This window comes from Parasteatoda tepidariorum, chromosome 7 (genome assembly GCF_982258835.1).
Source record: "Parasteatoda tepidariorum strain Cologne lab strain chromosome 7, Ptep-v5.0, whole genome shotgun sequence".
NCBI classification, from domain to species: Eukaryota; Metazoa; Arthropoda; class Arachnida; order Araneae; family Theridiidae; genus Parasteatoda; species Parasteatoda tepidariorum.
This window is the reverse complement of record NC_141761.1, coordinates 98,093,719-98,108,202: the sequence shown is the minus strand read 5'-3', so window position 1 is coordinate 98,108,202 and position 14,484 is coordinate 98,093,719. Positions and strand designations below refer to the sequence as shown.

The 14,484-nt window shown below is 32.5% G+C and overlaps 1 protein-coding gene across 8 annotated transcripts in view; it reads right to left on the bottom strand.

Moving 5' to 3' along the window:
- Positions 1-3,990: 3,990 nt before the first annotated feature.
- The window catches only part of LOC107445081 (SEC14-like protein 2), a 40,912-nt gene continuing 30,418 nt past the window's right edge, over positions 3,991-14,484 (bottom strand). For all 8 annotated transcript variants that reach the window (XM_087168335.1, XM_087168334.1, XM_043054518.3 and 5 more), the window contains 5 exons: positions 13,774-13,854; positions 11,964-12,050; positions 8,557-8,663; positions 7,176-7,488; positions 3,991-4,220 (listed from right to left, as the gene is read on the bottom strand). In XM_087168335.1, the coding sequence (XP_087024461.1) occupies positions 4,111-4,220; positions 7,176-7,488; positions 8,557-8,663; positions 11,964-12,050; positions 13,774-13,854 (698 nt within the window). In that variant the 3' untranslated portion in view covers positions 3,991-4,110. The remainder of the gene's footprint in view (positions 4,221-7,175; positions 7,489-8,556; positions 8,664-11,963; positions 12,051-13,773; positions 13,855-14,484) is intronic.

Below are 14,484 nucleotides of genomic sequence, written 5' to 3'. Positions count from 1 at the left end.
TTCCTGAGAGGCATTCTTGTCGAGGAGTTTCTGGGTGCCTTCCAAGCGTAGCAGAATCGTCTCCGCAAGTGTATTGATGCACAAGGGAACTATTTTGAAGAATTTTAACCATTTGTACCCATAGGATCAATAAATCTATTTTTCCCAGAAAATGCGTATTACTTTCAGAACGCACCCTGTATGTAATACCACTTTCTAATTAAAAATGTGAAAAACTTCTTAAGTTATATGCATGCACGTCATACCTGTATATCGTTAAGATACAAAGGTTAGTCACCACTTGCTAATTATAAATGCGAATTAATATTTATATTATGAAAAACTTTCTTGGAAATTTTAAGGGAATAAAGAGTTAAACTGAAAAGTTATGAGGGCAATTTAAAATAAATTGATTCTTACATTTTAGCATTGGTTAAAAATTTTACTACCTTTAAAAATACTAAAAAGTGTCTTAAGAGTGAAGTGGCAAAGGAAACATGAAACGCATCATTCATTTTTCTTTACTTTTGAAATAATCCGTTTAATCTCACATTAAAAAGGTATATTTCAAAACCTTTCAAAATACAGTAAAGTTTTGACCCAAAATACAAACATTTAATTAAATTCTTTTTTTTTTCACATTAAAAATATTGTAGTTTCTAAGTAAACACTTCTGCTAATGCAGACGCAGAAATTCGATAAAAAAAAAGCTGGTTGCAAAACATTTATTCTTAAAACTCACCGTTCCGAAATGGACTGCATCACAGGCTGCTGTCAGTGTGCGGGTGGGTGACCACCTGGATCAGTCTGCGTAGGGACCGAGGGTGTGTGGTATTGGTCTCCGTTAAACTGTTCTACCGTAAAGTGCTCGACCTCACGTGCAGGTAGTCGGGGGTCCCGCAGTGGACTGATCATTAAGACACGGTTCCCAGCAGATCACTGAAATCAAGCATCACTGGCTGCGGTCAGTGTGAGGGTGGGTGACCACTTGGATCAGTTTGCGTAGGGACCGAGTGTATGCGGTATTGGTCCTCGTTAAACTGTTCTACCGTAAAGTACTCGACTTCGCGTGCAGTTCGTTGAGCTACCGAAGCAGGGGTGCCATCCCCTCTGCAAAGGATCAAAATTGTGATGGCTTGTCTTCGGATCATCCTCAGGGATGTTTCCCAGACCGTCGCCAATAGCCCATTGTGTAGCTCTAGTGCGACGTGAATTAACTACAGCTACAATAACAACTTTGATCAAAGAGCGCGCAACGATTCCACTGGATAGCTTATATAGATTTTCATTCTATAGTTGCAATTGTATTACTTCTTTTGGTTACTATTAACAAAAGATAATTCTGATGTAATACAGAGATTCAGAATTCGAATCCAAAGCAGGGTAGACATCATCTCTGCAGAGGATCAAAATTGTGATGTCGTGTCTTCGGATCATCCTCTAGGATGCTTCCGAGACCGTCGCCAATAGCCCATTGTGCAGCTCTACTGTGAAGGTAAATGAAGTACCAACCTACCTACCAGGATTCGAACCTTAGCATAAAATAATTGTAGAGTAAATGTTGCTTGAGAATCTCGGCATTTGTGTTCAAGTTGTCATCAGGGTATTATTCTATCGCCAACAGTGTCTTTACGATCAGTCCACTGCGGGACCCTATTTAATGGAATTACAGGAAAATAAGCATGCGCAAAGATCTCGTCGAACCATTCTACAATACAATAAATAAGAGAACGGAATTCTTGTATCAGGCTAAAATATATGCTAAATTTGTATTTCCCTTCTAACACATATTTTTTTCTAATCACTTCTTGATAATGCAATACTCGTGTGTGCTCAAACTATATATATATTTGTGTTAGACAGTGATGTTTTACTGATTACAAAATTGCCTTTGTGTAATAAACTTTCTAATGAACATTCGACGACTGTATTTCCATGTTTTAACTTTTTTGCTGATTTCTCTTATGGAAAACTAAGTGATTTATTTTATGAGCCCTGAATGGTGAAAATATAAAAAGGCTAAGTACGTTTTACCTCGAATTTGTTACGAAATTTAAAGAATGAATGTTAATATTTTAAAAATATTCAAAAATATTAAAATATTTATCTTGACTTTTTGAATAAAGGAACATTTAGCCAGTAAAGTAAAAACTATTAGAAACTCATATTTCGTAGTTTTCTGGTTATATTTTAAAAATTTATAAATATTAAGAAGCGTAGCATAATATTTGGTCATATTTAGTCATCAGAGCAGTGATAGTTCAGGGGATAGAACGGACGTCTTCCAATGAGGTGAAGACGTCTTAAGAGTTGAACAGTCTTAAACCCATAACTTGAGTCGGGTGTTCAACGACTGTAATAAAAATATTTAGTCTTCAGCCTTATCAAGCTCGAAGTAATTTAAATCCGCTAATGAAATTGCGTATGTAAACTAGGTATGAAATTAAGGGTGATTTTCTAATGTGCACCTTTCAACTTATTTCCTGCTTCAAAAAGTAGGCAAACGGTTCTGGTGTGCAAGTGAAAAAACAACGGAAGTGCTTCACAATTAATTCCGAGAAAAGTTGTCAAGCCACTTCTATTGTTAATGCTATGAACGCAAGAATAGAATTTCAAAAAACTGATAAAACAAAATTTATATTTGCATTTATTACCCATAGGCAAAATGGGTATTGTTTTGGGTTCGATGGACGCCATCACACTTTTCAAATGTGTTCAGGAGTAATAGTAAACAGTGCGCTGCGTCGTCATTCCATGCGTTGCTACGGCGACCGCTGCTGTTTGATGATATTTTCAGAATTCTTTTTCTTTTCACTTTTAATTTTGTTATGTATTAAGTTGGTGAGTTTGTTCTTGATGTATGGGACCAGAGAGATCCCTTAAATACTTGAGTTGTAAATAAAAGAGAATTTCATCATTTGAACGAGATTTTTGTTTTTACTGTTTTAATTAAGAATCAGAAATTCTAACCCACAGGAATCAGGAATTTTAACTGGATCGTTTTCAATATTAATTCCGGTGAATATCACAAATAAAGAGGGTCCCAAACTGATTGACACGTTCCCAAAGGTTAGAGTTGAAGCAAGAAAAGAAAACTATGCCAAGACCTGAACTACCGAGACTGAAAAGGCTAAAGCCAAAGAACGTAGACGAGAAAAAAATTAAACAACAACCATTTTGACAATGGGTAATCTGTGATCGCCTTCCCTAGATCACATTTTTTTCCCCTTTTGTCTTAACTTTGCACTTGCTGAGTAGAAATACTGAATATATATTTTTTTTTGTAGTATGTAGTTTACCATATAAAGATGCCAAATATATAATTTTAAAGTTTTTGTCGATTACCTTGATTTTTAAATTGTGCGTCATAGCTGTAGTCCCTTAGTTTTTAATACGTTTATAACTCGATGAAATATTCATTTTAAACTTTTAAAATGTGTTGTCTGATTTCGCTTCTACAAAGAGTTTGAAGCAGAGACTATGAAGTATCCCAATACTTAATTCATTAAATCGATTAATGGTAGCTAAATATTGCAATTTAATATAAGTTATACTAAACAAATCCATTTAACTAGCAGAACTATTATAAAAACGGCATACTTAAACTATTATATTGTTACTCTACTTTTTTTTTACTTATGCAGTAGTACTTCCCAAATACCATGAGAACTCTTCCTGACTGCGAGTTTAGGGTTATAAAAAACAAAACTAAACCATTTCCTATGGGGTTGAATAGGCTCTCCCAACTTTAAGACTGCAAAATGATTAACCCCACATCACTCTCTACTTAAATAAAGTTACAAAGATAATTCCTCGAAGTGAATTATCTTTGTAACCTTAGTAGTCGCTAGCATGTGAATCTGGTATCAGGAGAAGTTCTCGTGATAGCTAGACAATATTAACAGTAATATTCCATAGTATTTACTTAAACAGTACTTAACAAAAAATATCAAGCAACCACTACGAAACTGTTTTGCTAACAAAACCATTAATTAACTAGTAAAAAACGGCTTAACAAAAACAGTGTAAACTTTATTAATTACATAGTAATTGAAACATGAAATGCAGTTACATTTTTTTTACGTAATAAAATAGTGGAGCTTAAGTTATATGAAAAATAATCACTGATGATTATGATGAATGAAGTTGGGATGAATCTTTGTCTGGTGGAAGTACGGTTGCTCTGTAGTATATTTCTTTAGGGTATATCCAGCTGTATGAATTGTCAAACATCATGATATCTGTAAACAGACGAAAGCAAATTATTTAAAACAATTCTTAAATGGGACAGTATAAAAAAAATACATAAAATACAGTATAAATTGATATTACTCCGAATGATTACTCGCTAATGATTCGAATAAAATGAATTAGTTCAGTGTTTTTTAATTATTTATTTCAACAGGAAGATACAAAATTCTCAAAGACGCTTTTTTCTGTCAAAAGTAAATTCATGTGATATTAATTTATTTTTATTTCAAAATTTTTATTTCAATATTCAAAATTTGCATTCAATTTACGGCATATTTTGATTTCAATCTTTATTTTTAAATTTGTTTGGAGTATGAACTTGTGTGGGGGGGGGATTTTACTGAGATTATATCCTAATCCTAAACTATGTAATGCGTCTAAGCATTTTAATTAAAATTGAATTTTGTAATAATCACGATTGTAATAGATTTAGCTCTACTTTTTAATTAAAAGACTATATTTGAAAATTGAGTATTACTCATAATACCACCAACACGATACATTTCCTATTAATTAATTTAAAATTTGAAAATGGATGCGATAGTATACAAAAATAAATTGAACGATAGTATACAAAAATAAAGACTGGATTCTTAATTTTTTTTTCTTGTAGCTGAATTTACGAAGTGAATCTGAAGAATTATCTTCATAAATCCAAAATTCCAATCCAATTCTCGACGTCTCTTTGCGTCAGTAATAATTTTGCAGGTTTTCTTTTTTTAATTATTTTTTATTACATTGGAATCTTACTGTCTCTGTATAGCAATGTAATGCCAATTCATTTTCGAATTAAAAAGATAGGTAGGCACTTTATTTACGTCACACTAGAGCTGCATAAAGGACTATTGACGACAGTCTGGGAAACATTCCTGAGGATGATCCGAAGACGTGCCATCACGATTTCGATCCTCTGTAGAGGGATTGGCTTCCCTTCTTTGTAGCCCGACGATCTTAAGTTCCCTGAATTTCGCGACATCTTGCATGCAACTAATACCGATGCTGTTTTCTAAACGATATTTAAGTACAGAAGGTGTGACGTAGTTGAGGACTGTAGATATTCTTATTTGCATTGGTGTCCAAATACTTTTTGGTTTGTGAGGGTGGGTGACCACTTGGATCAGTCTGCGTAAGGACCGAGGGTGTGCGGTATTGGTCCTCGTTAAACTGTTCTACCGTAAAGTGCTCGACTTGCGTGCAGGTCATCGGGCTACCGAAGCGGAGGTGCCATCCCCACTGCAGAGGATCAAAATTGTGATGGCATGTCCTCGGATCATCCTCGGGGATGTTTCCCAGACCGTGGCCAATGGCCTATTGTACAGCTCTAGTGCGACGTAAATGAACTACAACTACAGCCTCAGCATGGACCAATTCAGTAGCCCGACATAATGAACATAATTTGCACAGTGGAGAAAAAAATAAGAAAGCTGCGCAGTGGGGGAATATGCGAAAGATGTCATTACGTTTGGACTAGTAACGGATCAAATTTCTTGTTTATGGTGCAGAGCCATTCTATCTTCTAGGGTTCATTCCGCTCTTATAGCTGAAGCTACGATTTTCCTCCTCATGGCGTCACGCTGCACACAGATCTCAGATATCGCAAGCAAAGATATTATGAAAACTTTGTATCATTCTCTCTGTAAAAATAAGTTCGACTTCTTCTTGATATTAGCTTTCACACTTTATGCAATTAACATATTATTTCCTTTCAAAAACATAGCTTAAAAAAATTTTCTTGGCCGAAATATTACATTAAATACCATTTTAAACTAATAAAAATATTTTACTAGTTGTCGTAAATGACGCTATAAATACTTTATTTTACCATTTTCAGTTTTAACTTTTATTATTAAGAAAATTTTAATGCATATATCGACACTTTTTTAGCTACATATTGTTCGATAATAATAATTTGTAAAGTTAGGTTGAATTTAGAATCTTCATTTTAAAATATGCTAAAGGCAATTTGTTTATACTTAATCTTAATTATCTATACTTAATCTTAATTATCTATACTTTTTATTTAAGTTTTTATTTTCTTTGACTTATTCGTCTGCTTTTTTTTTTTTTTTTTTTTTCTTTTTTTTTTTTTTTTGAAGTTGCTGGGCGGTTTTAATTTAGATGGCGAATTCTTATAAAAGTTCTGAAATGCAAAATAAGCGTTTCACTTATAAATTCTTTGATAACACTTTTAGATTTTCTGTCCCATGCACAGTTTGAAAAATGTTCTCAAATTCCTGACACACTTCCATCCATGCTGCTGACGAAATAATTACTCCTCCCTTAGATAAGAGAGCACTTGGTAGAGTTAGCGCAATTTTAAAATCATTCTAATCGGCAATCCAAGCAAACGATTTCTCATATCATCTTCATAATTCTGTTTTAAGAAATGCTTACTGCATATTCGTTCATATTTAATATCAATCATTTCGTTTGCAATGTTGAAGCTATTCTTTACATAGTTGTTCATTTACTTTAGGGAACACGTGGAAAATTATACTTTTTCTTTTTGTGTTTCTATCAGAATTTTTTGTAAGTTGCAATCGCACAAACTGGCATTTCATAAATAATTTTAAATTTTTGTAATTCATTTCACAAAACTGAGAAAAATCATTATTGGAAACAAAGAATGTCTTGGAATATGTCACAAAAAGGAATGCTCCATTATTAGTTAAAGCTAGTTAGACCGAACGCTTCGTTCCTGAAGCAAAAGTTCAAGCTTTGCGCCACCGTGACGTCACAGGCAAAAATCGGAGGTTTGGCGCGTTGATCGTTTCTTCAAAGGAATGAACTAGCCCTTCTATCCTCTTTAGCCCTGAGGGGGTATTGTCCTGATTAGGTAAATTGTTACTTAGAAACTTTATCCACTCATACAAAAAAGACATAGAAAAAAAACTTTATGAAAAAAAAAAACATTTAATTCTTAGCAATAATTTTGTTCAACTTACAAGTGCCCGCTTTCTCACAGCGGTACACACCGGATTCCGGTTCGAATCCAGTGTCTATTCTTTGCTTAGGAACCAGCTCGACAAGTTTTTCGCTATTCCATCTTTTATCTTTGTAGTAAAGGGCAAATCCTATGTCTCTACTTTTTGTTTCGAAATCCCATTCTAGTGTGGAATCGGGCACTGTAATCTCGAACGTAATGTTGGCACTGGAAAACCTTGTGACGTGTAACTTTTTCACTCCTGGCTCTAAATAAAGCGTTTTCTTCGATTTTTTAAGATAATAGTGTTCCGGAACATCACCTCCATGACATATCTGTAAAAAAAATATATATATAATTTTCATTTATATCTTCATTTCTAACTTAATAAATAAATAAAACAGGAGATATGTTTATCAGTGAAAAATACAAGATATTCAGAATAAATGCTCTTTAGTTTGTATATAAGTTGTTTAGATGAGCACAAATGTTGGGGAAAAAATGGTACAGACTTTTAAATTTTTTTTATTCGCAGAGTTTTTTTTTTTATATATATAGTTCTAGATTATTTCAACAAAAAAAAATATTTTTGCACATTTTAATGGGGATCACTTAATTCTTGCAAATCCATGGAAATATGTAAATGTATGAAATGGAATTTTTTTATATCTCTTATTCTACAGCCTACCCAATTTTTTGGGCTTACGTCTACTAATTTTCAACTCCGCAGTCTTGTAATTTTGAGCTCTATCCAGAAGACAAGAGAGCTCCTGGAACAAGTATTGGGAGAAATTTGCCTTCTTGGAGGACTTCTGATGGAACTAACCCACATTTGCGTTACGTGATGAAGAAAACCACGAAAACCTCTCAAGGGTAGCCTGACGGCAATTGCACTCTAACCCATACATCTACAACAAAAGATATTTTACGTCAGCACTGTGCTCCGTGCAAACCGAATGCGGAATTCGTACCGACCAGCCATCGCTGCGATTTTAACCCAGCTCACATCATTGGAAGGAGAACGTTCTATCCCCAGTGAGGTGACCCAGTTGCGATTCCCAGCGTTCTCTGATCGATACAAATTCTCCTGCCGGCTCACACTGACCACAGTGCTGACATAAAATATCCTCAGTGGTAGATGGATCATGCGTTAAAATACCCTTAAGGTCCGGGTAACCTTGGGAGGTTTTCGTGGTTTTCCTCTCAATGTAACGCACATGCGGGTTAGTTTCATAAAAAAGTCCTCCGCGAAAGCAAATTTCTCCCAATACTTGATCCAGGAATTCCCTTGTCTTCTGGATTGGGTTCAAAATTACAAGGCTACGGAGTTGAATATTAGTAGTCGTAAACTCAAAATTGGGTCGGCTGTTCAACGACAGTTATAAAATGAAATAGAAACATACCACAGTTTTGCATAAAGGATCCCCATCTGGATCGGTTCTCTCTCCCCCAAGAAAAGCGGGAAGTTCTTTCGCATCTATCACTCCAAGTAAAGCTTCTTTCCACCCCTCTGCAAAAAAAAGAGATTCATTTTAAAAATGTTTCGCAATTGATTTCAAAAAATATTATTAACCAAATTTTTATTAAAATATTTCATATATGATTAAGGTAAATCTAGAGAATAGCAACAAAAAAATTGAAAAAATAATAAGTAATAATTTATTGATAAGTTAATGTTAAAATTATTGTGTACATTTGCTTCTTCTTATGCTTTCATTTTACACGAAATGACAAAGTTCCTAAGCGTAATTTACACTTTTATGAAATATAAAACACGTGGGTTGGAGCGTCTATTATTAATAGCTACAATACAATGGAAAACCTGCAAGTGACGTTGCGTGGATATCTCGATTCTGATTGGTTGTCGGAAAATGGCATTTGTTTACGGTAGCAACTGTTCTTTCCATTCCAGTTCGAGTAAGCCAATCCCGTCAAGTATCAATTCTCTTAAGTGTAACATTATATATTCTTTCGCAACGATTCGTTCTCAAAGATTTCGATTCTCTCACTATATATTTCTTGCTTTACTCAAAAACAAGCACGAAGCCATGTAGAACATAAACTAATGTTGTATCAAAATCGCCAAGTACACAAAACAAAAATATACCACAGTCACAATAAAATACGCAAATAAGACATCTAAGTTAAGTAAAAAACTTAGACGAGAAATAATTATATTTCCAGGAATGCGATGTGCAATACGACGCTGCATTTAATAAACATTCTAACTTATGTGGAGCTTAACTTTTACGCGCCATTTTGTTTGTAAGCGATGAGTTGGTGCTGACGTCACATGTCACATGTGTGGGTACGCGTTATCTTAGTCTTCTTGAAGTGCAAGTAGGGGAGAGGGGGCACATGTGAACAGGGGGCACATGTGAACATGGTATGTTTTACCTATATGATTTGAAATAAAAAATCTCGAAAAATTTTCAATTGATGGCAGTACTAGTCCTACTTCTCTGAAAAACTTTCAGAGCAATGAGACATTTTGTTGGTCTATTCTGACAATTTCTTTGTATCAGCTGGTGTTGCATATATTATAATCGCTCGCTTCTCCAAGTGAAAGCATAATATAAATCAACTAATAAACTAAAATTAACTATTGCAGATCATTATATGAACATTCAGGTAAGTTTATGACAATTATTCTTTTTTTTTACTCAATTAAAAGTTCATTATTTTTCAAGTTAGGTTTAAGAAGGATGATGGGGGCACTTGTGAACAAAACATCTGGGGCAGATGTGAACAGTTCACAAGTGCCCCTACATAGTATTAAGATTATTATCCTCATGATATTATAAGTTTAAAAAATATGTATGCATTTAAAATTATCATTATTTAATTTTCCATAACTAAGTTACTAATTTTTCCTTTAAAAAAATTTTTTTTTATTAAATGGTTGATCGCGCATCACGCATATTAACTGATACACCTGAGAAAATAGAATTGTTAAAGCTACAAATGAAAAGATAGAAAAAATGAAAAAAAAGCATGAAAGAGTATTAGAGAAGAAAGAAAAAGGCCCATTACAACACCCGTGGAACATGAAGTTGCGAAAAACCCAATTACGGATAAATTATTGTACAGCTGAAAAATTATTTTCTTATTGACAGTACTGTTGTACAATTTAAATTCACATAGTAAGCTACAACCCCCTCAGTATAATGCGTATCTATATCTGTTATATTAAAGATTTTTTTTCTTTGAAATATGATGATTGCTTTGTGTTTTTAATCTTGTTCATATGTGCCCCAGGCCTGTTCACATGTGCCTCCAATAGGGGCACATGTGAACAATTGAAGTCATTTTTCTAAAATATTATAAAGTAAAGAAATATTTTATTGAAAAATCTCAAAAAATTCCACAAGACAAAGAAAATACTATTTAAACATATGGACTTTTTTACTGTGAAAAATTTATGATATTTTTCGAAAAGTGAAGAAATAAAAAAATTTGTTCACATATGCCCCCCTCTCCCCTACCTAATTAAAACAAGAATTATAACAACAGCATTTGAATGAAATTATTTTAAGTTATTTTTAAACAAATATTATATGTTAAAAGAGAATATTTTCCACTTTATGTTTAAGGAACCAGAAAAGCGTAAGAATTAGTAAGATGAATTAGGGACAGCTTTAATAGCCTTGTCTGCACTGAATGTAACGTAATCGCTCTAACATAGACACAATACTCCATTATGCTCTTACGTAGCACAAATGCTTTACGTAGGAGCATAATGTTCATTTCTCTAAGAAAGAAACGCACAAACTCTCCCATTTTAGAAGTAGATATTGCCTTGTCTTTAAGCATGACAACTTCTATTAAAGAACCGCTGTGAGTTAAGGTAAGCGAAGCTTGAGAGAAATCGTAAAAATATTTTACAAGAAAAAGAACTTTGAAAATTCAGGCATTTGCTTTGGGGGAAAATACAGCTATGCTTCATCTTTGACGATGATAGCAATTAACTTGCACATTCAAGTACGCACTGCAAAAATGTTTCTGAACTTTTTCCCAGCATCTTCGTTGAGCGCAATCTCGCTTTAGCTTTACTTTATTCCTGTTTTTAAAATGTGAACGGCATAATTAATTTGGAAATGTTGTTAAAAAGTCCATGTGAATAATGGGGATGTTTTTTTTAAAAAATCAAACTAGAGTTTTTCTGCATGGATTTGGAAACTGTTCTGAAGTAAAATTCAAAATTGATCAAAAATGTATGAAACTTATGAAAGAAAATCACAAAACGCGTTAAACTTTTAATAAATCTTAAACTTTTAATTTACATCTTATTTAGTAAAAATATTATCTATTTCAGTGCTTCTGGCTGCATATTTCATCATTTAACTAAAATATCTAAAAAAAAATTCAACTATTATCTTACAATTGGCCCTAAACTTATATTCACACAATAATTCATATTTAAATCGCTAAAGTTTTAAACATGTGTTACTTGCATTAGGTCTATTTCCTCATTTATTGGATAAAAAAAATCTGAGTATGAAATTCTTTTGGAATCCGAAATTTAAATGATCTGCGCATCAGTGTAACACAAACTATTATTTTATTTAAATAGTTTTTAAAGTATAAGTTTAAAAAATAATTTCACAAGTATAGTTTCTCAAGATATGCAATTTTTGAAAAAAAATTTCAGTCTTACGTAGTGTTGTTTACCCTCTTAAACTGTCCCTCAATTCTATCTCTAAATTTTTATTTTACTGCTCTTTCAAAGTGAAAAATTACATTACTAAATAAATGAAATTATGGAAAGAGAGAGAGAAAAAATAAATTATTTACTATAAATGGAACGTACCTGTTCCGTGGACGTGTATTTTTTCAATCACTGCTGGTGCGACTACCATTTTGACAATTGAAAATATCATGGTAAAATATATAGAAGCTGTAAAAAAAAGGACAATATTAATTTAAAAATAAATTAGTCATAAATTCTAGCTAAAAATAGTATTTAATAGATTATTTTATCACGACATAGTCGGGGCCGGGATAGCCTGGTTGGCAGGGCACTGGATCCATTCGAATCCAGCCGGCCATAGACTCTGTAATAGATACTTTCTAGCTACAGTTATTTTTTAAAGGATTGTGTATTAATGAATATTTTTGTCGAAATACTCAAGTTTAAAAACGACATATATAACAGAGGTCACATAAATGTTGCGACACATATCTAAGGAAGTTGGGACTCATAATCAAAATTAAAATTGTATAAGAACGCTTACCTGGAATGCTGCCATACGCCGTTAGGGCGCTTCCCTAATATAAACTATTTTCTTCAGTGCTTCTGAACAGGTCATAATACGTAAGCGCTCCTAATCGCGTACGACTACATTTCCGAACATGGGTTTCCATGCAATTTTAATTCTGGTGATGTTCCCTAACTTCCCTAGAAGAACAGGGCGTCGCAACGTTTATGCGACCCCCTGTTATATATAACGTTTTTAAACTTGTACATTTCGACTAAATATTTCATTATAAAAGAAATTTGTAGGCTAAAAAGCAAAAATAATTTCATATTTGACACCCCTTAGCCCAAATGTGGCAAGATTAGGTATTTGTATAACTGAAGAAAAAAATTTGTTCCCCGGTGGAATTTTGATTAATTCCTTCTCGCTGCGGTGAAAATGACGGTTGAGGTTTCACCTTCTATTTCTGGCACCCGTGATATTTCCGGGCTGGAGTGTTCAGTTGTAACGAGCCAATAAGAATAAAACTAATTCATTTCTTTTGTCCGGAAATCGTTTTACTTCCCATTTTACACACCAGATGGCAGTACCAGGATATTTTTAAGGTAATAGTAGATACAGAGAGGTAGTAAGAGATGTAGGAAGGAAACCCGGTACTACTGTCCAGATTGTGACGTTGGCCTCTGTATCTCATGCTTTGAAATTTATCACGTTATTAAAAATTACTGATCGTTATTTATATTGTACGTAAGTAATAATAATTTAATAAAATTATTTTCTAATGTTTAGAAACACATATTTTTTAAATTTTCCTGCTTGCTGGAAAACCAACATTACGTCATAGTAACCCTAAATGTTGGCTTTTCCTAAAAATTTAATTTTTTAAAATTCAAGCTAAAAACAAATCAGAAATTAAAAATGAATATATATATTGTTCATACACATATTTTTATATAATTTTCAGGGATAAAAAAATAAGCACTTTTAATGACCATTTTCTTGAAAATTAACCGATCGTTAAGGATGCATAACAAAGATCAGTGTTTAAAAATCACAAATATTATTAAAAGTCTCACACATGCACAATTCGAAACCTCAAAATATTCGCTTACAAAAAATTGTTTGCTAATCTTTGCGTTAATCTACTTTAGTTATAAAATCGCTTTTAAATTTAAACATATTTTTGCTGTGTTTTAAATTTATTAACTATACACTTGAGATTTAGTTACAAAAAAGAATTTTACAAAGACGGGATGTAGCAAAAGGACTGATGACTAAAAATACTAAACTTACAATGAGTGCAAAAACTGATTAAATGTTTAAAAAAATAACATATTTTAAATTAATTAAATAAAGTTACTTAATATAAAAATTAATATAACACAAGAAACATAAACCATAGACTACAAATACTAGACTTACAATTAATACAATAAATAGATTTTATACGCTCGGGATAATTATCTTGATATATGGTGGCTCCAAGCTTCATTAAATCGATAGCTAAAATGTATGAGAAAGTAAAGAAAATAAATTAATAAATAAAAATAAAAACAAAATGATAAAAATTTTAAGCATACTTAGTTTTATACAATTTCCAAAGTCATAATTTTTGGTACAAGTTGTGTTACTTAAAACAACAGAATACCTATAAAATTACGGTAAGGAAATACTCCCAAAAATTATAATTGATAGTTGTATGGCATATAGATATATTATTAATTTCGTCTATTTGTTTCGTTTCATATGTGAAAGAAATTCACTATAAAAATATTCAACATCATGCAAAAAATATGCTAAAAATTAAAATTTATCATTTTTATGTAATTCACAAAACGGAAACAGTAAATCCAGTTCAAATGAATTACTTAAAAACAAATATTTATCTAAGTTCATTTTCTTATAAGTTGCAAAAATTCTAAGTACGAAACATATTTTCTGTTATGATAGCCTAGGAAGATTAGGGGTAAAAGTTCTAAGAGGCACTTTAGAACTGAGATTTATTAAGGTCTTATTTAACAATACAGTTCTAATTTATTGCGTCAAGTCTTGAGATTTTTTTGATTTTTTTCTATTTTTTTATTGAGTAGAATGTTTGAGTAGAACTAGTAGAATGTTTTTTGTTAACAAATA